Below are 25651 nucleotides of genomic sequence, written 5' to 3' on the forward strand. Positions count from 1 at the left end.
AAGAATGACCTCTTACCCTGATTTTTTTAAGTGTGTCAAGGCCAAATGAGTAAAGAATTTAAAGAGATTTCAGCTACTCTGGAAGTGAATTGCGCGGGACAGCCCCAGCTTTGTAACTAAAGCAATTAATTTTAATTAAAGTTATGTTTATCACAAACTTGAACCTAGGTGCTGGTAAACTGCCCCAAAAGTCTGTAAAACAATGTAATCTGAATTAATATATAAATTCTTGTTGACTCCGGTGAGGGAAGACATGCAGACAATCAATGTGATTGATAATGCAAGCTTCAGTTTATTGGAGTTAGGATTCTGCTTTTATACACTCAAATATGCATACTTGTCACTTCTCTATTGTCTATTGATGCTGGGTAAAAAGCTACATTTTACACGTATTGCTAATGTTGCGATTCAGGGTTCCTCCTCATTTCTCGTGGTCAGTACCTCTTGTCAGCACATCCTGCTGTTTATCTATAACAGGATTGTCAAGAACACTGCGTTTGTGTCCTTGCCTTCTTTCTTTATTCTCATGATTTCTGTTCTCACGATTTCCTTATTCTGCAGCTAGCAAGAGGCTTACAAAGGCCTGCTGATTTCTGCAGTTAGCAAGAGGCCTACTTATGTCAAGCTAAAGAGGTGTTTGCTTGTACAGCTCTTCCAGGGATCCGTGTCCTTGATCCTCTAACCATTCCTCAACAATAAATCTCTTGACTCTCAGACGCATTATCTTTTTCGAAACCAAGATGATCACAGTTGCTTCCTTGTGAAATTAGACATTGCACAGCTGGAAAAGAGTGATTTGTTTATAAAAGAAACTAGCTCAGAACTGTTGACATAGGAGTTACTTTAACAGTTCTCCATATCTGCTTCTGTTCTACAGGAGCTCAAGTGGCTGAGGCCAGGGCTTGAGCAAATCTGTGTACTGCAGTGATGTCACACAGCCTTGCTCCTGAACATGTTCCAGGGTTCACAAGTCTGTGAGTTTCCATCACTCTGAAAATAAGTGTTCATAGTGTATTTCAGTGTAATTTGAATATTTATATATCAAGTACAGAGTTGCTTGTCTGAAAAGTCTATAAAACTAAGAGTAAGATTGGAAAACAAATCCATTCACTTACTGATTATATAATTTATTCTAAAAACATCCTTCTATTCTTGCCATTATAAGTGATTTGGGTATGGAAAAAAGCAGTATATTTAAATATATTACATAGAAGGTAGTGTTCATAAAATAGGGAAAAAGAATGGTCATGTCCCTTATGACAGAAGAGGTGATTTAATGTATTTCTTTTATAGACAAATGGCATCATATTAGTATGCAGTGCAAACCTGTTTCAGATACAATTATTTTATTGTTTTTATCTTAAACAGAGCACCCTGGTTGTTTGGTCAGAAGAAGAGAACTATGATTTAGCATAGTTCTCTTGAGTTTTCAAGAAAAAGCTGGTTGTGCTGAAATTTGGGGAAAAATTTGCCAGGTCCACTTAATCTCATACATTCTGCTTCTTCCAGATGTTTAAGTACTTTCTGTAACTTTGTGCATCCTTCTTAAACCTGCTTTCTGTGGCTTTTCTGTGATGAGCTACTGGTGCCGCCAGTGATATTTTTTGGTGTTGGATATATAAAAAGGCAGACCTGACTTAGTATCTTCAAAGACACATCTGTCCCTCTGAAGTAAGACTTGACAGATACGCTGCTAAACTGACCTGGAAGCATATGAATGGCAGTCAACTTCTTTACGCCATAAAAGTCCAGCATACTTTCCATACAGTTAGATTCTTTTTTTCCGTCCCTTTCCCTTTTCCTTCCCTTTTTCTCCCAAAGCACTGGTACTCTGCCGAGACGCTTTCCTTTCCGCAGTGTTGCCGCCACAGCCGGCCCGAGGGACAGCTCAACTGCTCTCGGAGGCTGTCCCGGGCCGGGAGAGCAGCTCACCGCGAGGGGCGGGCCCGGCAGCGGGGGCGAGGCCGGCGCCGGAAGGAGGGTTCGGTTCCGGGCCTCGCGGCGTCATGGAGTCTCTGTGGCGGCTGAAGCGGTTCGACGCCTTTCCTAAAACCCTGGAAGATTTTCGGGTGAAGACGTGCGGAGGAGCGCTAGGTGAGCGCGGGGCTGCGGGTGGCGGGGGGACCCTAGCGGGCCGGCGGTCGTCAGTGGCTCGGGGCGGCGGTGGGCGGGTTGCTGTGGGGCTGATAGTGGTTCTCGTCTCCCCGGCAGTGACGGCTGTCAGCGGGCTCATCATGGTGCTGCTTTTCTTCTCGGAGCTGCAGTACTACCTCACAAAGGAGGTAAGTACCGCCGACGGGGCGGGCCCAATCCCCGGTGCCGCCTCCCGCTCGCGGCGGGCGACCCTTCAGGGCGGCCGGTCGGCCCTCGCCCCTGCCCCCGGCGGGCCGCGCCCCTGGGCTGCCCAGGCAGCAGCTTCGCCCCTCATAGACCCGCGATTCGCGGTATTTTTCTGTGCCCTGGCCGCGGTGGTGGGAGGGAGCTGCCCTCCCCCGCCTGTGGCGTCCCGCTGGGACGGCGCAACGTCTCGCCGCCTGCGAGCAGCCATGCCATGCCAGCAAGCGCTGAAGCCGTGTCGTCCCCACCCCTACACGTTCAGAGATTCCCCCAGTTATTTAACACCATTGCAAATTGCATGTGCTGGGCTGGGCATGGCAGCGGCTCAGGTGCCTGGCAAATCTCTTCTGTCTTTAAAATCAGCTCCTGGGCCACAGCACCGAGGGAGAGGGACCTTTTGATTTTCTTCCAAGTTAAATGGAACTTTGTTTTTCCTTTATCCTCAGGTTCATCCAGAATTGTACGTTGACAAATCAAGGGGAGATAAACTGAAGATCAATCTAGATGTTATTTTTCCACATATGCCTTGTGCTTGTGAGTAAGACTTCTGAATGCTGATGATAATTTTTGTCCTTGGCAGGGACTCAAGAGGCTCAGTGTGCCCATAACGAATGAATGTTTATAGATCACTTTTCTTGTGCACTGGTTTCAGATTTGAGCATTGATGCAATGGACGTAGCAGGAGAGCAGCAGCTAGATGTAGAACACAATCTGTTTAAACAACGTTTGGATAAAGCTGGCAATCGTGTAACTCCAGAGGCTGAGAGACACGGTAAGATGCTGTTTTGCCTGTCCAGGATGGATGCCCTGGTAGTCTTTGCACTGAATCCCTTTTTTGAGATTAATGGAGACAAGTGACAGCTGTAGAGTGTTTAAATGCCACAAAGTCTTGAAGACCTTGTAGTATGCAGATCTATTAAACTATTCTTACACTCAGTACTTTTGCAAGGAAATCTTTGCCTGGTCCCTCTGAAATTACAACAAAAGAACCATGGATGCATTTGAGGAATAAAGTTGCGCAGTTAGTGGTCTTTTGGGATTAGAAATCAAGCAGCTGTTCTGGCAAAACTTAGTTTTGGTTGTATGTTTAAATACAGTGGGTGAACAAATGGGACTATGTGGTTCAAGGAAAGAGCCTCTCTCTAGGGAAGGCTCCAGTGACTTAACCCTTAAGCCTAAACTTGCACCTTACTCCATTAACTTTGTGTGTGTTAATGCACATCTGATAAATATATATGCAAAAATATTATTTGCAAGTTGTAATAAGTGATCCTTGGCTACATAAACCTCTCCTCTACATTTTTTACACGTTATGACTCATCCTTGTTCTTTGATACGAACCAGAAATGATTCTGACAAAGCATTTCAGTCTCACAGTAATACTGTTCTGACTTTTCCTTTCCAAAACATGAGTTACTTACTCCCTTTTCTGGGAGTCAGTGTAGTTCTGTGTATCAACATGCCAAATGTGTAGCTTTGTATCACTTTAGATTTAACATTTCTGTTGTTGACATTGAAAGGCTAAACTAAGCCAAGAGCTGAACAATTGGCAGGCACAAGGGATTCTCCGGTTGTCATGGGAATGTGGTGATAGTGTTGTTACTACTGTGTCACTTAGCAGCCACCACAGGTTGTGACTTACAAATTATTGTCTGGGGACAAAAACTATCTACGTGTTGTGAAGCAGGTCTTGTGTCACTCGTAATGTTCTGATTGGGTCTACTTAAGACATGTTTTAGCAAAGCCTTTATGCAAGTAATGTGTGATGTTCCAACAAGGCTTACAGATAGCCAATTCTTTGCATGGAGGCTGTTCTTGAGATGACAAATGCTATGCTCCTTGTTGGTCTTACTTCACATGTCAGCAGGCTACATACATACCATTTCAGGTGGGCGTCAGGTGTAGGGTGTGCAGCTGCATGTTGTGTGTGGAACAGTCATTATGCATAGAGCAGAACATGAGTACAAGGCAGAATTTCTAGATGTGTCTCATCACTTTGAATTCTCTTTTGTCTTAGAGCTGGGAAAAGAAGAAGAAAAAGTGTTTGATCCAAATTCTTTGGATGCTGATCGCTGCGAGAGCTGTTATGGGGCAGAGTCAGAGGACATTCGGTAACCTTTACACCTTTTTACTATCTTCTTAGCACTTGAATCCAGGTATGTTTTATGCATATTTTTTTTCCAAATGTCTGTGAAGGTCTGTGCAATGAAATCCTCCTCTTAGGCATGTGTTCAGAGATACAAGTTGTTGTGGTTTGGCTATGCCTTTGGAAGTCGCGCTTAAGATTGTTGAGAAGGTGCATCTATAGGTTGTTTGGATTGTCTACATGCCTGTTTAAGCAGTACAAAAATAGTATCTCAGCAGACAAGAGGTTTTCTGCGTTTGTTTGGTGTCCAGAGAGGAGGTGTATAAATGATTTCACTGTTACGTGAGCTATCTTTACATAAAACCTGGTTATGTCCTGGCCTTGCCTTCTTGCTTCTGCTGCTGGCATTGCATCCTTACAGGAGCAAAGACCAGACATCTATGGCTCACACAAACAATAGGTGTCTTTTTGTATTTCTCATTCCTTCTAACAGCAAGTTACTGTAAGAATGGATCCATGATAGTCCATATAGGTTCTGGACTAATCTTGGCTATTTTTGGCTCGGTGGTAACTTGATTTGTCCCATATGTCAGGTTGTGCCGTTTCCCAGTGATGTTTTCATCTTGAGGGATTCATAACTGCTGCCTTCAACAGCAGGAATTCCTTCAACATGTCCAACAAAACATGAAACCAAGGAAGAAACCTGGAGTTTTTTTCTGGTAACCAAGGTGTTATCCACAGGTAGAAAAGTACATAGAAAATTTGTTGTTAAACCCCCCTTTAGCCCAATGTCTTGGCCTAAAAACAAAGGAAAGGAGGAATAGAAACAGGCAGATGCTTTGTTCACATGAGGAAGTTCCAAACTGCTCGTAACTGTGGGACACTGATGTTGTTTTTGTGGCAAATTACTTTGCCAAGGGCTGCCTTGGCTGTGTAAATGGCCAGGCAGAGCCCTCTTCAGACTCCAGTGCTGCACTCAAATAGCGTGCATCCTCACCTTCAAATCTCAAAAGGCACATCAAGAAGCTACTGCTCATTCAGGGGCATTAGGCCACTTTTCAAGGTCCAGTCCCCAATGTTTGTGTTGTTGCTTTGTTGAAGAAGAATCCATCAAGGATTCAAGTCCTGTGCTGGAGCATTTGTTCTTAATGGTAAAGATGGTAAGATGGTACTTGTGCTTTTTGCAGGTGTTGTAATACTTGTGATGATGTCAGAGAAGCGTACAGGCGGCGAGGCTGGGCCTTCAAGAACCCAGATAGCATAGAGCAGTGCAAGAGGGAAGGGTTTAGCCAGAAAATGCAAGAGCAGAAGAATGAGGGCTGCCAAGTGTATGGTTTCCTAGAGGTCAACAAGGTGAGAGAGAGCTTTTGCTGTGAACCTGCTGCATGATGGTGAGGACTGTGAAAATGCAGAGTCAAGGCATTCCTCTCCTTTTCCAGCTTTAAGTGCTCACAAGACTTTCATAGAATAACCTCTGGGATCAGCAAGGTCTTTGTACTTGTCATGGGGTTCAAGAGGACAGTCAGGAAGAGCAGTGGGAAGAGGCTAATTCTGGTTTGTATTCTTGTAGGCTGGTAGGAAGTCATGGCAAAAGTTTTGCCTTTTCCTTCCACCTGGGTACTGAGTCTTTTTGCTGAGATTTTTGAAGGAGGAGAGGCAGCTTCTTTGAGCTTGAATTGTTCCACCTGCCCTTCTGGTCTTAAATCAGAGGCCACAAGTGGATGCTGGAGATAGCAGTAACCAACAACTCACCTGCAGAGGTGTTGGAGAGAGGGAAATGTTATCTTCTTTAGAAAAAAAGTGGAAGCAAGGCTATTGGAGTTGATTGTCATGGCTGAAAATGCTCAGAGAGGTGGTTTTTGCAAGTGATGTATGAAAATATATAAGGTGCACCAGGTAACTATGTAAACTGTCATTTTGCAGGTTACCGCCACAAACACACAGTTTACATACCCAAGTACCTTCTAGAAGTCAGACCCAGGCTTTTTTTTTTTTTTTTTTTTTTTTACTTCAAACTCTGTTCTTTTCTTTTGGGTTTTTTTTTTAATCCTTGTGTATTTTTCCTGGAGACCACAATCTTTATTTGTAGAAAGTAGATCTTGTACTCACAAATCCAGACATTGAGATTTGAGTATCATAATAGGTAGCGATCTGTTACGGGACCCTCTCTCACAATGTATGATGAGCAGGAAGATTCCAAGGGGAATACTGGTTGTAGGAACGGTCCAAGTGTGAGTGTCACTGGGGAAGTTTCTGGGGCCTGTTTTTAGGCACTTGGAATTTTGCCCATCCTCATTCTCAACAGATCTGCTGAGAATGAGGATGGGCAAAATTCCAAGTTTATATGATTGCTTGTAAGTGTCAGGGAGGATCAGCACTTAATATCCATATCCCTTTCAGAGTCCCGGATGAAATTTTACCAGTTTGTCTTTTGCAGATTTTTTGGGGGTTGGGTTGTTTCGGGAGGGGGGTTTGGTAGGTTTAGTGCTTTATTTTTGCATTCTCTTTTATTTTTTCTTGTGTGTATACATTGGATCACTCCTGATTATTGTATTAAGTGTTTTCTTACCTTGTTCACTCTCACTTTCTCCACTCCTTTTCTTTGATACTGTTTTGTATTTTCTGAAGGGCTAGTCAGTTCCCTCCTTGGAGTTAATTCCTGCTTCTCCTCATTTTTATGTTTACTAAATAATCTGCATAGAACAGCTATTATCCACATCAGTATTTAATTATGGCTTTCAGCATCACTGCCTGTAAGAAACATGGGAAATTCATACCTCTCTTAGGCTAATGTCTACTACTATTGTCACTTGTGAAAATGAGTTGGTTGGTATCTGTCTTGTGTAAACAGAATCTTAAAAATCCAAACACCAGTAACTTCTTTACTTACATAGATTCAGACTGTTTAATAAAAGGTTGCTCTCTCCTGCAGGTAGCTGGAAATTTCCACTTTGCACCAGGAAAAAGTTTCCAACAGTCTCATGTACATGGTAAAGTATTTTCTTTTCCTGCTTTTTTGACCTTTTCCTTTCAAGTGTGTGTGACCATTTTCTGTTAATATCTTTGCATTACTGTCTATAGTAACAACATCACTGCTTCAGTGGGGAGGACATTGTTGAAGTTATTTTACAGTGGTTTAGAGCTGTCATGGACAAACAGAAAAGTGGTTTCTAGGGGTGCTGCCACATGGGTGTGGAAGAACTTGGCAGAGTTTCTGGGCAGTCTCTCAGTTCTGCAAAACTTTGCTGCTCTGCAGTCAAACAACCTCAGTTAAGGTGTTTGGTCCAGGACCTGATTAGCAGTACCTCTGGAACGGATATTTTCCTCCATTCATGAGTTTCAGAGTAAAATTTAAGTTGTGAAGGACTTCCTTGAGTATCTATATAAATATAGCATGGCCAGAAAAATAGTGATAGTGTACAAAATCATGTAATGGTTTGAGTTGGAAGGGACCTTTAAAGGCCATGTAATCCAACCCCCCTGCAATGAGCAAGGACACCTTCCACTAGAGCAGGTTGCTAAGAGCCCCATCCAGCCTGGCCTTGAATGTTCCCAGGGACTGGGCACCCACCAGCTCTCTGGGCAACCTGTGCCAGGGCCTTATCACCTTCAACATATACAATTTCTTATATCTAGTCTGAATCTGCACTCTTTTAGTTTAAAAGCATTGCCCTTTGTACTATCACAACAGACCTTATTAAAATGTCTTTTTCTATCTTTCTAATAGTTGTCTTTAGGTACTTGAAGGGGCTCTCAGGTCTGCCCAGAACCTTCTCTTCTTCAGGCTCTCCTAGCCTCTCTCTCCATAGCAGAAGTGCTCCAGCCCTTGGAGCATCTTTGTGGGCTCCTATGGACTCGTTCCAGCAGGTCCACATTTTTCCTGTGCTGGGGATCCCAGAGCTGGAGGCATCTCTGCAGGTGGGGTCTCACCTGAGTGCAATAGAGGGAAAGAATCCTCCCCCTCACCTGCTGCCCATGCTGCTGGGAATGAACCCAAGATGCAAGTGGTTTCTGGACTGCCACTGCACATGGCCAGGTCATGTTGAGCTTCTTGTCCACCAACACCCCCAACTCCATCTCCCCCGGGCTGCTCTTGACTTGCTCATCCCCAGCCTGTATTGGTACTGGGGGTTGCCCTGACCCAGGTGCAGCACCTGGCACTTGGTTGTGTTAAATCTCATGCAGTTCACTGGCCCCACTTCTCAAGCTTGTACAGGTTCCTCTGGATGGCATCCTGTCCCTCAAGCATGTCAACTTCAGTACTTGGCTTGCTATTATCTTCAAACAGGCGGAGGAGGCACTCAATCCCACTGTCAATGTCATTGATGAAGATAGTAAGCAGTACTGGTCCCAGTATGGACCCTACTTGTTACTGGTCTTCATCTGTATATTGAGCCATTGAACACTACCCTTTGGACGTGATCATCCAACCAATTCCTTATCCAGTGAAGAGTGCACACATCAAATCTGTATTTTTTACTTATATCACTCACTCCAATTTAATCTGTACCACTGAGGTAAAGGTCAGGGGAGAATGCGAATGTGGTTGGTCAGAGTAACTGGTGTATTTGGAGAAAAACAAACTCTTGAGCACAGAAGAAGCACTTTTGTACAAACAACAATATTGAGAAAAGCTTGCTTTTCCCCACAATACTGATTGTTCGTAATAAAAAAAAAAAAATCTCACTTATTGTAGCAAAACCTGCTTTGTGTGCTTAAACTAGCATGACAACAGCAACCTTACTACAGCCAGGATCAACAACGTCACAGCATGTATAAGGAGAAGCATCTCTGCATTACATCTCTCTAACAGTCAGGAATGCAGGCTGGCTGCCTCAGAGCAAGTACTTGGTGTACAGAGAGGAGGGGATGGAAGTCAGGATAGCTTTCTAATTGCATGTCCTCCAGAAGTGCTGTACAGCTGAATTAAAAATTCAGTCAGAAAATACAGATAAAACCCAAAAGGGCTGTGTACTCACTGCCAACCTCGTCCACTCATTTTCTTGTTCCCACTGGCTGTATCTGATGGCCTCCTCTTTATCTATGGAAAAAGAGTGTGTGGTTGCTTCCGAGTCTCTCCCTGTCCCTCAGCATGTCATAGGCCTTTCCTGTGTGGGGCTCACGGCATATCTTTCCCTGCTGAAGAGTCACAGCTTATGAAGCTGGTCATTTGTGGAAGCCATTTGACCTCTGAGCTTCCTTGCAGGATTTCTCTGAACCTGTTTCAGTTCAGCTCTGTCTGAAGGTACCAGACTGCACGCAGAATTAAGGTCCAGGCTAAGCATGAGACACAGTGGCCTAATGATTTTCTTCCTTTTGTTCTCTCTTGCTTTCCTAATTATTCGTAACGTGATTTTCCTTTTTTCCCAGCCTTTTTCTTGCCAGTGTTTTCATGGCACTAGCCAACAAACAAGGAGTTTTTCCTGACCTGTAAGGGAAATGGACTGCTTAGAGCATGGTTGTTTTCTTGTACGTGCCTCACTGTAACCTTTCTTTGTAATCCTTTGGTTTTTCTCCCTTTAATTACAGATAAAGAATCTGACTAGCATTAAAGGACAGGGTTCTGTGAGATATTTCCAGAACTCTTACCTCATTTGAGTCATATTTCCAGACAAGAACTTACGTGTTTGTGGTGTTTGATTCCTTCAGTAAGGTCTGCATTAACATGCAGTCCTGTTAATACAGTTAACAGAATGTAACACAGGATGAAGTTGAATGTCGAAGAGAAGTCTGAATATTCCAAACTGTTGTTGTTGAAAGTCACGTTAACAATTCACTAAATAATTTTACTAGACTTATTTGATGCAGAACTCTAATGACTGACAGTATTTTTGCTTTTTCTTCTATTTCCTATTGATATGAAACAGTAGAGAATATGGGAGTGGAGAATATCAGTACTGTGGAAAGTTCAGTCCACTGCACCATTCTTCTTGGCTCCCATTGGAGTATGTACCACATTTGTACTGCTGATGGTTGGAGTTTTATTTTGTGGTGGCACTGAAATACTGAAGCTTGCATATCAGCTTTTCATTTTCTTGCATTGTTCCTCTCTTCTTATGTTGAGGGCTCCTGTTGGTTCATAGATCTCCAGTCAGGGAATGGGTATGGGCATCACTGTGACAGTGCCAAGGGTCCCATTAAGTAGCACTTTGTAGATCTGACTGCAAATGTAATCCTGATCTGAGCTTCTGAACTTTTGTCCTGTGCTTGGTGTTAACATCTTAAAACTGTAACTTCTTTTCTGGGGAGAAACAAGTTGAAATTGCTTTATTTCAGAGAGTAGAATAAGAGGAGCTGACACTCATGACAGCACTGTATAAGGTGCAATTTTATTTCTGTTTAGTTATTTAACTTCAGTTATATATCACTTTATTTGCATAAGGTCTGTGTTCTCAGCTCTCCATTAGAGGCTGAGCACTTTACTACTAGAGGTAGTATTTTAGCTTAGTTTTCACGATTACTATATGTTTTAGTGTGTATTGCTACTCATTCCTAATCTCAGGTCATCAGAGTCCTGTCTAGGGTGATTCACACAACTGATCTTATGCCTTCATGCCAAAAAATTATTAATTACCTGTTAGCTAGTGCATAAATACAATGCTTGAACTTCTTGGACGGGTACTCCATCTCTGTCCTTCACATCCCGTGTTCCCTGAGAACCCGAGCTGAACCTTAGGAAATGTGTTGCTTTTGAAGCAAGCAGTGATGCTGCTTTTCATTCCAAGTTATTGGAAGCATTTAAAATTGGTCGCTTTAGGCTTGCACCATGATGTGACATCGTCAGTATCAGAGAAGACCCCCAGCCCTGGAATGTCATACTGGCTGCAAATGGTTGTTTTGTTGTTCAGTTGCACTGAGAAATCCCAGAACATTAGGAGGAGGATTGAAAGAGACTGTAAGGAGGACTTCCATCAGAATTCTTAACACTGAAACTAGTAGTTCTGCTTCTCCTGCATTAAGGGAGGCCAGAGTCAAACATTACCGATACTTAAGAGTCTTCTGTTTTAAGCAGCACAGCCTCAAACCCTGCTTATTCATTTGGTTCTTGCTGAGATTGGAGTTCCTTCACTGTCATCTGTTTAGGCTTTGAATTCTAAACTGAGATTTTATGTTTGGGTTATGTGATGTGCTGCAGGTTTTGGTGAAGTTCTCTCTTTCACTTGTGCATCTGCAAGTACAGCCTCCAGCATCAGCTGTGCCTGTTTATGACTCTGAATATCCTATCTGTTTTCTTTTGCAGCAGTTCACACCTTCTGTGTTTCCTTCCTGTCTCAGAGGAAAGAGGAATGATTGGGTGATTTAGCTGTTTAACCTCTAAGGTTTGTGGTTCATGGGCTGCTGCCATGTCTGTCCATGCCTGTACAGTAGCAGCCATCTCCTGCTTCATCTGCAGCAGTTGACAGTGAGTTTCCTGCATGCAGAAACTTCACCTGCGTAGTGGTAGGCTCTTCAAGAGAGTGATGTTATCTATATAATTTCCGTCTTTCTTGCTCTATTTCTTATAGTCATGGGGAAGCTGAGGGTTCTCATTCCTCCTTTAGATTGTCTTTGGACCATTCTGTTGCTGAGGTGCCATCATCTTGCCACCATGACTCTTGCCACCATGTCTTTTTAAGAGAAGACATTGACCATCATGCTTTTTTACAGCCAGAGAGCTTTTTAGGATTATTTAAAAATGTCTCATTAGATTCCTTCAATTCCTTAGAAAAAAAGCTGGTGTTGATGGCATCATTCAGGACATTCTGTCCTGAAGACAAGCTCACAATGTCTGTGACAATTTCTGTGGATGGAGCAGTCTGTATGTGGTCCAAATATTGTGGTTTTCTTACACCCTACATGTCAGCTGGAGGAACAAAGTTATCTTTGAAGATGCTGTTTTTGAGAGATTGCTATTTGTTTTCATCCTCTTTTGTGGTGATAACTGTGGAAGGGAAAACCACAGGTAACCTGATCTTTGAGATGATGATGGTCTTGGAAGAGGAGCTGCCTACTTGGAGCCACCAAGCTTTGCCTAAAAAGGCAAAGCTTTGTTAGCTCTCTGGGAGTCAGATCCACGGGTCAGTTGTACGTCTTCATTAGTGTTCTGCTTACGTATTTAAGGAAGGGCTTGTTTCTTTCTCTGCTAGAGACTGTTTGACAGCCAGAACCTATTCAAACTCATACTTGGACACTGTGGATGACCCCAAAAAGCTGCTCTTATTTTGCATCCTTTTTTGTGTGGATTTGTCTGAATTGTGGAAAGATACCAAGTGTTTGACTGCAGACTGGTTGTCATTTTTCAAGTCCCTTGGCACCTTCTCAGTGTCAGCCAAGAGCAAGTGACACTAACTCCTTTTTCTGCAGAGACTGCAGCCTCATTCTCTGTTCCTTTCCTACAGACCCAGTAGTAGTGGGCCTGTTACTATTGCACAGGCCTCTACGGATAGCAGTTGCTTATCTGAATTCTTCTGCCCAACAACATACTTGAAAAAAAATGATGTGGGACTCATTCTCCATCAGGACACAGTTGAGTGTGAAGGAGATCCAAATTGTCTGATCACCTGTACACTATTCCTTCCATAGAGGAAATGTGTATGAGCTCATTCTAACTTCTATCCCAAAGTAATGTCTGTTAGGGAACTGCTTTTATCCCCATACTGAATACTGAACGCTGAGAGTCTTACTTCATCCTCAGCATTGCTAAGGACTTTTCTTTTTATGCCAGTGACATCTTATCAGAGTTTGGTTGTCTTGGTGGTGAAAGACGTGAGGTTTCACCCATTTATGGTAGACAAACTGTTTTCAAGTTATAGCAAGTCTGTTTTGGAGACAACAAAAATGACATTTTCATTTGTCACTTCACTATCATCCATCAGAGCTCAAGTTGTACCAGTTGTTGGGAATGCTTAACATTTGTCAAGCAGCCCTCTGGAGCAGCCTTACCTTCTCCATACCAAAAATCTTGCTATTGTAGGAGCACCACCAGAGGTGGATCGGGGCGTAGAGGGGATCAGAATTGCTCTGGGAAGGATTCAGAGGCCCGTAAGTCTATAAGGCCCTAAAAGTCTATGACAGCTACTGACTAGTGTTAAATATATATGTTGCACAGTGTTGAATACACATGAACAAGCTTTTGAAACAAACAAAAAAAGGAATTTACGTAACCTCCTTTGAGATATGCTGTTCAAACATACATTTCCCCTGTCCCCCATCCTTCACCTTTGTCTGGATCTTGCAACAGAATTAACAAAACCAGCCTCATGGTTTGTTATTTTCTCTGTGCATCAGGTGAGATGAAAGTAGCACAGGACTGATTAAGAATAAAAACCTCTTACCCAGCTTTGAATGTTAATATGTTGTAAATATAAACCTTGAGTGCATTTCTGAATAGCTTTGCTCCTAAAATGACCTCTCTTACCTCTTATGACTGGAAAAGAATCTAAATATAACCAGCATTGTTGTCTGGCATGCTGCTTTGGAGCTCACTTAACATATTTGCACATCCCACTGTGTTTTTCCGTTTGGTGATTAATTCCTGTATTTGGGTTCTCTGTTACACTTTAAATGATTGCTTCACCAAATATCAGTCCTTTAGCTATCTAGGGGGTCATTTTATATGGCCTAGAAAGCACACTAGCACAGATGTTATTCTTCCCCTTTTTGGTATGAACTTTAAATGCTAGTCTACCTGCATCTCTTTATCTTTTCTTTGTAAGGATCTGTACATTTCTCTTTTCTCTCCTACTCTGCTTGTTTTCCCAGTGTACCTGTTGAGATTAAGTGTTGCTGTATCCTTTTTTTTCCTCAGAACTGCAGAACTAACATGATTTTTGTTACTTGCTGAGCCCATAAATCTCCTTTGGAAGGAGCTGTTGATCTAGGCTGGGATTTGAGAAGACTTCTAGGAAGCTAAAAGGCGAGCTATTCCAAGTCGTTCTTCCATGGTAACCAAGGTGGAAAAGGTTAAGAATCTTTGTCCTAAATGATTTTAATATCTCCATGTTGGAGAGAATGTGTTGGCAGATGTTTAGCTGCACCGTGCAGCTAATGTGCTTGACATGTTGGAGTGACTTCTGCCTTTTCAAGTCAGATGAGACAATTATCTCACTTAATCTCATTTGTACAATACGTTAGAGAATATCTCCTGAGAATTCATGTACCAAGCCAGCTAATCTGTGAGTAGTTTGTAGGAACTTTTACAAGGGTTAGTAAACCATTGGATTTTTCTAAGGGTAATCTTTGCAGTTGCAGGCTGAAATGCGGTGTTTCGATCCAGTAACATCTGGCAGAGGACTCATTCTCAGCTTTTCTCACTCCTTCTTTTATCTGCAACATTTTCTGTGTTGCTCCCTGCCTCATTTCCCTCTTCACAACACATCCTTATGCCACTTCCATCTTCCTGCCACTGTGCTCCTGTAAGGTATTTTCCTCCATAAAATTCATCCCCAGTTTGAAAAGTGGTGTACTAGCTCACCTTGGAGTAATGTGTTTGGGTGGCTGTCTTTGGTTTCTTGGAACCTTCACATGTTTATTGACATAATCCTGAATGGCTGTAAGTGCTGTTAATCCTCTTTTAGGGGTTAAGGACTGAATTTTGAAGTCTAAGGAGGCCTTGTGATTGTTCAGGTCAGAAATGCAGGATTGGGGAGAATTCTTCAGATAGACAGCAACTGTTAAAACTGTGTACTAAAACAGTGAACAAATCTTGGTTCTATAAAGCAGACAGAGCTCTTGAGAAACTTAAGATGTTTTACAGGTATCTTTATTTTGACTATTAGCTGTGGTTAAGGAAACGAAGAAATGTATTTGTTTCTTCAGAAATAAGAGCCTTTGGTCCTAGCAGACAGTCTCATAAAGATCTTCTGTTCTCTTTCCTTGTCCTGTTCCTTCTCTTAGCAGGCTAAACAGCCTGCTGATTTATGTTAAACTAACTATGGTTAGCTAAAAATGTATCTGCAACATAGAGTATGTACACATGTGCTTAGCATAATCATCAGTGATCAAAGAGAAGTAAACCTGTGGTCTATTGGAAGACTGATTTAGGAACCAAACTGCTCTATTGCTGAGTTGTAAATCACTTATCGGAGAGGAGTTTTATTAAAAGTACTTAATTGTGGAAAGCGTAGCAGAGCACTCTGAGGACATTTTGTTTTGGATAGCCATAACTAATAATAGGGGTCGCACACAATGTAAATCTGGTGTAACATGTTAGTTAATGTCTGGTCCTTCTCAAGTGGTGCCCTGGGATTTCTCTGGTACTGTGCTATTCCTGTAAGTTTTGTCACCGTCACTAGTCCTCAGTACAACGTCACATGTGACTACCCAGGTGATAAAGCTGATAAACACCATAATCCTGCGAAGGGTTCTAGGAGCACAGCTACCTGGAGGATCATCCTTCTGCCTGTCTGTGCATCACTGTGCCAGTGCAAGTTTTGATGCACCTGTGGGATTCACCTTACTTTGGAGCTGTTCTGGCTGGAAAAATAGCCTCACATAAAGCAAGACTTGCGTTTCAACCTTTTATGGACTGATGTGGCTCATGACTGAAAGGTGGGTGGGATAGGAATGAGCTGTGGGACCGAAAGCTGGCGGGACAAAGAAAGTTTTATTCCTTTGGTGGTATGAAATCATAGAATATCCTGATTAGAAGAGACCCACAAGGGTCATCATGTAGGTGCAATTTAAGTGCAGACCCACCAGAGCCAGGATCTCTGTGGAACTTTGTAATAATTGAAGGTTAGCCTGCTAGTGTCTGTACAAAAGGCAGCAAGACTTGACACTTCACTGGCAGCCAAGCCATGGAACTCTTGACTTAAGTGCAAATAATAGTGCAGCATGAAACAGCCTGGTGTTGCTGGTAACCGTTAAAAAAACCAGTATAGCATAATGCCAAGGCCACTTCTCATGTCTTTCCTTCCTCTGCCCACCATCACATATACTTCCAAATTTTTACTAGGAATTTCTTTTATAAAGTTCATTGATACAGTTGTCAGTATAGGCACACAAATCTGTGTGCTGTCACTGTGCTAGTGGCAGTGACAGGTCTGCACTCCAGTCAGAGACAGCAAAAGGATCATCTGAAGCCAGTGCAGCTCTGAGCTCTTCGTAATGCAGAACCATTGCCTTAATTCCAAGTACTGCAGCCTTAGTCTCTGGGCATTTAGCTGTGAAATGCAAGGACCTCTCCCTGCATCTGAGCCTTAGGAGGAAGGTACTTTAAGGTTAGCATTTCCTTTTCTTATTGTACATTCTGTGTTTTGCATGCATATCTCTTTGGTTTTAGTAAGGGTTTTATATAAATACAAGTACAGCTTCTGGTGGTTTACTGAAAAATGTTAATAGAAAGAAGTTCACAGTGCACTCATGCTAAGTTAATGTTTTAAAGGAGAGGCTAGTTCAAATCAGATCTTTAGCTTTGCAGCTTGTCTTGTGCTAGACTCTCAAGGGAGCAGCATTCCTAATCTTCCTTAATAATGTAGCAACACTTGGTAATCTGACTCCATTAGCTCCTAAAGTAATAGCCCACGATTATTGAGGTTTGTTTCATTTTGCTAAGGTGAAAGGTGAGGTCTGCCTTCCTGAGCACATGAATTTACCTGTTAAAATGGCCACAGCCTCTGGCTTCTTTGAGATGATTGTGTGAATTTGGATAAACCTGGTAGAAGTGATACTGAAATCGAGTTGCAATTTATATTTTCATCCTGAGACTGATGCTTCTAGTATTGCATAAAGTCATTTAAATAGCAAACTAAAAGATATCCATTGCCTCCCACTGCCTGTATCTCTGCCAGATCCCTTCTAGGGGTGTGTGGAGCTGCCAGCATTGTCATATTGCTATATGTGGGAAGGGCAGAGATGGGGCAGGCCAAATCCCAGCACTGGTGACAGTCACCTCGGCCCTACCAGGGGTTTGCAAATACCCTGCTCAGGCCATCCCTGCAAAGACTTTTCCTTTCCTACTCTGTTCTCTCGGCAGCAGTAGCAAGGCTGATAGGCAAGAGTGCTGAGAGTTACTAAGACTATGATGATTTTTTTAGGGCACTTGCATGTGATATTAAAGCATGTGCTCTGCTCAGCTGTTAGTTTAGATCTGTTGTGCCTCTACACACAGCAGTGTGAGGAGTTATGTGTGGCTAACAGCAAAGCTTTCCTTTCTTGCCTCTAGGATCTTGTTTTTGCCCTAGATGAAGAATACATGCAGGTGAGGACTGAAATACCTAATCTGAAGTAACCCTAAATTAAAGTTACTTTCCTTCTTTCTAGCAGTAGCTCTGTGTCAGGAGGGGCATTAAAGCAGTTTTATCTGTCACACACCCTACTATGCAAGCAAGAGAGAAACCCAGGCAATTTTAGATTGTGATGGAAATGAGAGGAGCTTCTTTATTGCTAGAATATGTTAGACATGTATTATTGTTATGACAATGTGAGCTATATTGTTAACTGTTTTTCTATTACAGTTCACGATCTGCAGAGCTTCGGACTTGATAATGTAAGTGTTCCTAAGTCAGTGGTCTAGTTCTCTTAGTCTGTTTTCCTTCTGGATTTCCCTCCCATTGCCACATTGACATCCTAGATTGCAGCAGATTTGGCTTTATGAGTCTAAGCAGAACCTGGGACCTGCTTTCACAGAGGGTTCTGAAATACATTCTGGGACATTTGCATGCTGCTTGGTGAGCCTGTGCCTCTCTTCCTGAGCCTGCCTTAATCTATGCTTCACAGATTCTTAAGGTTGATATTGTCACAACTGCTTCTGGATCTGTTGGAGTTTACCTTGTGCTCTGAGGTCAGCAGATGATGCTCATACCTGTGCCTCCAAGGCAGCTGATAGCATGTGCTCCTATGGCAGCGAGAGGAGTGGGTGGGAGAGCCTGCTCTGTAGATGGGAGGAAAGGGCGCCAGGATCTGAGGATTTCCAGCAAGAGAAGGAGAAATTCCGCATCTTGAAATCTCCTATGAATAAAAAAGAAGAGCAAATGTTTTGGAGTTTACTGTTAGGATGCACAGAGAAAGGGAGCACCTGTTTTTATTCTAGAGCCACACTCAGAAAAATATACAAATAATGAACTTCAGGCCCCTTACCTTCCCCCTTGTGTGCTATACAGCTGTTTGAGTTATTAGCATTTCCATTTCAGATCAATATGACGCACTATATCAAACATCTCTCATTTGGAAGGGACTATCCAGGCATTGTGAACCCTCTGGATGGGACAGCCGTCACTGCACAGCAAGGTAAAAGCCAGCTGAGAGAAGTCTCTTTTTAAGTGTCTGTATTAATAAGTGTTAGAACAGAACAGGAGCAGAGTTCCCAGTTTTAACAAGAACCCTGACAGTGTTATGTGAAATGTGACTCCTCCACCTTGTGCTCTTTCTGGAGCATCTGTCTCCATTCGCCTGGAAGAAATCTGCCACCATGTTTGGATTCTGTGACCTTTCTGAAAGATATCTCTGTTCTGTGTTCGTGGATGCACAACAGCAGGTACAGCACATCATTATTAGAGGCCTTCCTCGGATGTTGTTCAACATCTGTTAGACACCTGAAGTAAGGGAGAACCAGAAGATGCAGGGTAGAGAAAAAAGGCCTAATTGGTAGTTGCTGGAGAGCTGTGGTGTCTGCCTTACCTTGACATACCCAACAGTAAGTGCTTGAAAATCTGCAGTGAAGTTGAAACATTGCTGATCTTTTCCGGATAGCTCCAGATTTGCTGGCTTGAGAATGAAAGACAGTTTTCTCCTCATGTTGTTGCTGTGCATGAGTTTATTTCCACAAGCCTGCTTTTCTATGAAAGGTCCTTTACATGCCACTGCAGAGTTTTGGTATTTTTAGATCCACTGAAGTCTGAAAAGTTTGTCTTTGCAGGTACTTGGAGCTGTATGTAGTAAAGCTTGGAGAAGGAAGTGATTTGCTTTGAAGTGGTGATAGGATTGTTAGTCCTATCTGAATTTGTTCTTTTAAGTTTTCTACCACTGATTTTGATCTTTGTACCCAAATCAGAGGATGGCATTAAAAAAAAAATACAGAAAAATTAAAAGGTGTCATAATGTTCAATACGATTATGATGCTGTAGTTAGCCTATGGAGTAACAAACTATCTGAGAGGGAGGGCCTGTAGCTGACTGGTAAAGCCGCAGCTAGCCCATAGTATGAGCTCAAGCTTTTCATCCTGAGCCTCAGGGAACCAGTTGGTAAATTCTTGAAGACATGATTCAGTGGAGAAGTAGATTGCAGGTCAGATTTATGTTTATTGCAGCTAAAGATACCATATGCAAGAATTACTTCTGCTGTAGAAATGGATGAATAATCTTCTCTAGGGAATTTAATAGAAAAAAGTTTTTTTCTTGCATTCTGTTATCCTTAAAAGAACTGAAGGAACAGGCTGGTCTGAGGCAACAGTAGGGGTTCTTCTATTTTTTTCTTCACTGGTCCAGATCTTCCTTTTCATCTTCTGATACAATCAATGCCATGCTTCTACAGGAATAAACTGCAATGTTAATTGTAGTTGATATAAGATACCCATGTAGACCTGAGTATGTTTTCTTAGGGCTATGTTGTTAAAAAGAATAAATTTTCCTAGGCTAGAATTGAACTTTCAAGAAGTTTTATTGGTAAAGCTATAGCAAGTTTGTTGGTTTTCCATTTAGTCAAGGCCAAAATGCCATTAGTTTTGGTTTTGGTTGGAGCAGAAACGAGATTCACTTTGGTGAAAGGAAGACTCATTTCAGACTTTACTGTCCTTGAAAACCTCCAGCAGCTGTTGTGCAGAAAGATGTTCCCTGACAAGTTGAACAAAACTAGCCTGTGTCTACGCAAAAGCTTCCAGCTTATTGCCGGATATTAATTGTGTCTCTCCCTGTCTTTGCTTATAGCTTCCATGATGTTTCAATATTTTGTCAAAGTGGTCCCCACTGTGTATAGGAAAGTAGATGGTGAAGTAAGTACCTTTTTCCCTGTTACTTTGACAAGTGAAAGCCTTAACTTTCTCCTCATATTCTTGATGCTAACAGTAACTGGGGATCCAGGTGTGTTGCCAGGTATATACCAGGGGCTGTGTTGTACATTCAGTACTTGGAACCCCCAAGTATGGAATTTGGTAAAGGAACCGGGATAGTATCTTTCTCAGCTTGGATTGTAATTTGTGTCAGATAACTTAGTAGGGAGGACAGAACATAATTTCATTTTACAGAAAGCCGGTTTAATTGCCCTAAGAATAGGACTAATATGAACAACATGTAGAAGAATGGCAGGGCACACAAGAATGCTGGAGGGTGATCTTCATTTATGTGAAGATAGGTTATCTCTGTCTTTCTCCACTCTCCTGCTTTTATGTATTGTTTCCTTTATGCTCACTCTTGATTATTTATGGCTCTCCACCATCAGTGCTGTCTCCTGAAGCATTCTTAGCCGGACTGCATGTTGGTAGAGGATGACATAGACTTAGGGTTGAGAGGGACAGCTTAAACCATTAAGTCCAGCCTGGGTGTGATGCATCCCTCATACTATGGGCTAGCTGTGGCTTTAACTGGTAGCCTATAGTAAAAATAGACCTCATGGCAAATACCTGATCCTGATAGAGCTCTTCATGACTCTTTCTAACCAATGTCAGGCTGCCCACATGGGCAGGGCTACACTGATGTGGTTCACTGAACTCATGTTTTAGTAGCCTTTCCTATTCCCTGTTAGCAAAACAGCATTTGCTTTGTTTGTTTCCTGGTAGGTGGTAAGGACTAACCAGTTCTCAGTTACACGACATGAGAAAATAGCGAATGGGCTACTGGGAGACCAGGGTCTGCCTGGTGTCTTTGTGCTGTATGAACTTTCGCCCATGATGGTGAAGCTGACAGAGAAACACAGGTAAGAGACATTTCATTTTATTTCATTCATCCTTCATTGATTTTGTCATTTTGTGTAGCTTGAAACTTCATCCTCACTTAGACATGACAGTGCAAATGCCTGAAATTCATCCAAGCCCCTTCCCAGCTGATGGAGAGGAAGAGATGCTCACTAATGTCCTTCCTCTCCATGTGAACCCTGGTTAGGGACTTGGTTTTTTCTGTTATTATGTGAAACATTGTAATCCAGTATCAAGATGAAAAAGGAAAGTGGTGCGAGGAGCAGAACTGTGATATAATGGTTCTTGGTTCGGACTTCTAATGGGAAGACTAGATTTACAGAGCATACCCATCTTACCAGCAGTACCCACACAGTCCAACTGGTTCCTTACTCTGCATTTTCTATAGTTTTTCTACGTCTTGCAGCCAGTGTGGAACCTCTTCTCCTCTCTGGATTAATGGCCGGCATGTAACTGCAGGGGAGGGGAAGCTGTCCAGTCTTTGAGGTTCACAATGGGGGATAGACAATGTATCTTAAAATGTATTAACATGTGCTTAGTGATTTAGTTACCGTGTTACACGAGCCTGATATGCCTTCTGACTGAGTAGGAATGAATAATGTCTTAGGGATTAAAAGTCCATATTTTAGGTTTATAAATTCAGTTCTTCCTCTTAGTGCTGCTGACTAAAAGTAGCAGTGACAAACTCCATTCTGTAGCCAATAGGGGTTAATTAATTCTTTAATCTGAGAATTGTCAGCTATGAATATTTAGGTAATGCATACTTATATGGTGTGATGAACATTATTATAATTATTAGTTAATTGTTATGTACCTGACATTGGTATCTGAGCTCATGCTGGTTGTTCAAATTCTAGGTCCTTTACTCACTTTCTCACTGGAGTTTGTGCCATTGTTGGAGGCATATTTACAGGTATTGCACCTTTCAATCATTTTCCTTTCTGAAGTGTAAGCATTTACTGTCTTGCTCTTTCTAAAGTTTGCATGTCTGGTAATAAATCCCCATTTGACAAAGAGAGATGATTTCAGCCTTTGGGAGGCAATACAGCATGTTCTGCAGAGCCACAGGAATGGCATCAGACTGTAGTTAGCACTGGAGACTTACAAGATGCTGTAGATGATGTAGATCTATTACAGCATTTCATTTCATTAGATTTGTTGACCTGTCGTAGTATTTCATTCTGATGCTCTACAGGACATTTTGTTTTGAAACGAAGCTGTTCTTCACAGACCAGATGAAAGCATCTTTACTTGCATTCTTGGCCAGCTTGGGTCAGATAGTTGCTTTCATGTGGAACCAAAGCCAGTAAAATCTGTGAATCCAGGTTGCCATGAGCATAATATATATCTCAGAGATATCAAACTATGCTCCCAGACATAGGAGCTCTGGCTACTGTTCTGCAGGGACTAGATGGGGTCTTGTGAGGAGAGGCTGTTCCTGGAGATCTATCTGAGTATCTGCACTTCACTCTTGGTGCTGGCTTCTGGAGTAGCTAATCAGTATCTGCTCAGGTCTGTGCATGGGAACAGCCTTGGTCTAAACTTGCTCTCCAGGTAGTAATCCAGGGTGCTCATAGTCAGAGATGTGGGTGTTAAGGGCCAGCCCAAAGATGTGGTCAGGGACCTGAGAAGCCAGTTACTGTGTCACATAACATCTGTATCATATACCTATAACATCATACCTTTACCTGCAAGGTTTTCCCATCATCTGAGGTGTCACAGTGCTCAATTAACCTGATAATGTTAAACAGAATTTCTGTCTGCAACAAATTTTATCCTGTTCATCTCTGTGGTTTGAAAAGACTTTCAAAAATTACTTTCATGACAAATTCAAGTGCCCTTTAGCACTGACTGAGTTTCACAGCCAATTCATGTTTGCTGCCATACACTGCGCTCAGACCCTGTATTCTAGAGATAAAATCAACTGGTGGCCAGCTATGCAAATTACTTGTACCAGCAATAGTGTGGCCAGCAGGACCAGGGTGGTGACTGTCCCTGGCTGCACACTGGTGATGCACCTTGAATCCTGGGTTCAGTTCTGGACTCTTCATGACAAGAAAGACATTGAGGTGCTGCAGCGAGTCCAGAGAAGGGAATGGAGCTGGGGAAGGAGCTGGAGCATAGGTCTGATGAGGAGCAGGTGGGGGTACTCAGCCTGCAGAAAAAGAAGCTCAAGGGAGACCTTTTCACTCTCTACAACTACCTGAAAGGAGGTTGGGGCCAGGTGAGGGTCAGTCTCGTCTTCTAAAAGGGACAGGATGAAAGCAAATGGCCTCAAGTTGCACCAGGAGAGGTTTAGATTGGATACTAGGGAAAATTTTGTCATGGAAAAGGTTGTCCAGCCATGGCACAGGCTGCCCAGGGCAGTGGTAGAGTCACCCTCCGTGGAGGTATTTAAAAGACATGTAGGGACATGTAGACACTTAGGGACATGGTTTAGCAGTGGGCTTGGCAGTGCTGGGGACAATTGGATGCAATGACCTTAGAGGTCTTTTCCAACCTAGATGATTCTATGCTCTTCTAAAGTCATCTCTGTTACAGTGTTCGAGTAATAGTGTCAAATTGATTCCACAAGTAGAGATAATTTCAGGGCAAAACAACCACACAAGTGTCATCTGAAGCATTACTCAAAGACCAAGTGTTAAGTCCAATAATTCCATATTATATAGTAATAAAAAGAAGATTCAATTCCCATTTGAGCTGCAACTCTTTGTAATGTATGTCTTTGTGTACGGCCAAGTAATCATTTACTTATTGCTTAGATTGAGGTTTTGAATAGAAGAAGACTATGAAGCTTTATAAAATCCTGTCATTGAAAAAAGGCTCCCTAGCAGCTTTTGTGTTCCCTCTCTGGCAGGAGCTCAAGGTTCCTGTCCTGTGAAAACCTTGATTATCTGGGGTTTGTGGTACGTTAGACCCATTCTGAGTTTTTCTGTGGTCACAAACAAGCACTGAATTAATACGCTTCTTCAGGGCCAGAGAGGTTTGGGGAAAATACTGCAGAAAGAATTAAAGGCAGTGGTTTGTATTGCTTTGTGTCTGGTGGGTGTACACTGCAGTCTCCAATAAAGGGCATCCGTCAAGGGCAGCATATGGTACTTTGAAGGTAAAAATGAGCAAGAAATGGGAAGCATGCCCTTGGCAAGCTGAGTCAAGGCAACAATGTGGCATAAAGCTCTCCACTTCAGCTTCCTCTCCAAATTCTCCTCAATCATCAGTAAACACATATGACTCAGCCTGTCTCTTTTACTTCTGAAAAAGAGATCTTTTCTAGAGAAGCATGATTACCTCTGCTCTGCAGGCTGGGTCTTTTCTGTCCTGAGGAGATGAGGACTTTACTCTTCTGAGCAGCAGCAGCAGCAGAACCTTTTTCTGTCTGGTGGACCTGGGATTCCTTTCCTCTGACAGCAGGGTTTGTGCTTTCTTTCCTTGGGAGTTGTTCTCTCTTTGAGGCATGTCTGACTTCATCCATTTGGTTTTCTCCTTTTAGTTGCAGGTTTCATTGACTCCTTGATCTATCACTCAGCACGTGCCATCCAGAAGAAAATTGAACTTGGGAAGACAACATAAATAAGCAATGACCTTGCTCCATTTACAAACAAACAAACAAACAAAACCCCCAAAAAACTCCAAGCCTCCAAGGAGAACTGAACAGTCTCTTTGAAACGCAAGTGATCTTCTGAGTGCACGGGAGAAGAGGTTTGGAATTTCCAGATGGCCCTAACCACTCATGTATTACTGTGCCCTCATTCTTTGGCCTTAGTTTGTGGATGGAACGACTTGAACCTTACTGCTGTAAAGATTAGCTGTCATATCTGGCTGTGCAGACCCTGCTGTCAAATTCCTTTTGTGTCAGTCCATATTCCTCCAGTTCTGTTCCCCTTCCCAACAGAGATGCTGGAGATACTGCATCCTGTTTGCCTCAGTAATAATGTACTTTATTATCAAGAGACCTGTAATGGATTGAAGTTGCCATCAAATAAGCTTTCTAGCAACACCATCAGGGATTCTCAATTTTTCTTTAAAATATTTCTGGATGTGCTGATGCTATATGTCAGACTTCTGTGAAAATGTGCTGAATCCCATCTGTTGCCTTCCAGCCATCCTGGGCTGCATGGGGAGCCTAAGCATTTGGGATGTGCTTTCTGTGCTGGGGGAACTCCCAATTGTTCTTCTTATGAAAGATGCAAGTTGATATTTCAGAAAAAAAAAAAAGTCTCTGGAATTTTAATTGATTTTTAAATTTTTTTTTTTTTTCATTTCCCCTTGGTCTATATTTTGAAATAATGTCTATCCTGTTTGTTCGGGTAAGGCATATGGAGGAATAACTAAATTATTTGAACTAATCCTGGTACTGAATTGGAAATTAGAATTAAAAGACACACCTGCATTGTGGCAAAGTA

The 25651-nt window shown here is 42.4% G+C and overlaps 1 protein-coding gene across 1 annotated transcript; it reads left to right on the top strand.

The window, feature by feature from the left end:
• Positions 1 to 1360: 1360 nt before the first annotated feature.
• ERGIC3 (ERGIC and golgi 3) lies at positions 1361 to 25651 on the top strand. The gene is made up of 13 exons (XM_069033921.1): positions 1361 to 2094; positions 2212 to 2282; positions 2784 to 2871; positions 2990 to 3109; positions 4355 to 4448; positions 5611 to 5776; positions 7356 to 7413; positions 17860 to 17891; positions 18535 to 18631; positions 20266 to 20330; positions 21114 to 21250; positions 22106 to 22161; positions 24739 to 25651. Exons 1-13 carry the CDS (start codon positions 2007 to 2009, stop codon positions 24816 to 24818), a joined length of 1152 nt encoding a protein of 383 aa, XP_068890022.1. The 5' UTR covers positions 1361 to 2006; the 3' UTR covers positions 24819 to 25651.

The sequence above is a fragment of the Aphelocoma coerulescens genome, chromosome 20 (genome assembly GCF_041296385.1).
Source record: "Aphelocoma coerulescens isolate FSJ_1873_10779 chromosome 20, UR_Acoe_1.0, whole genome shotgun sequence".
Classification (NCBI taxonomy): Eukaryota; Metazoa; Chordata; class Aves; order Passeriformes; family Corvidae; genus Aphelocoma; species Aphelocoma coerulescens.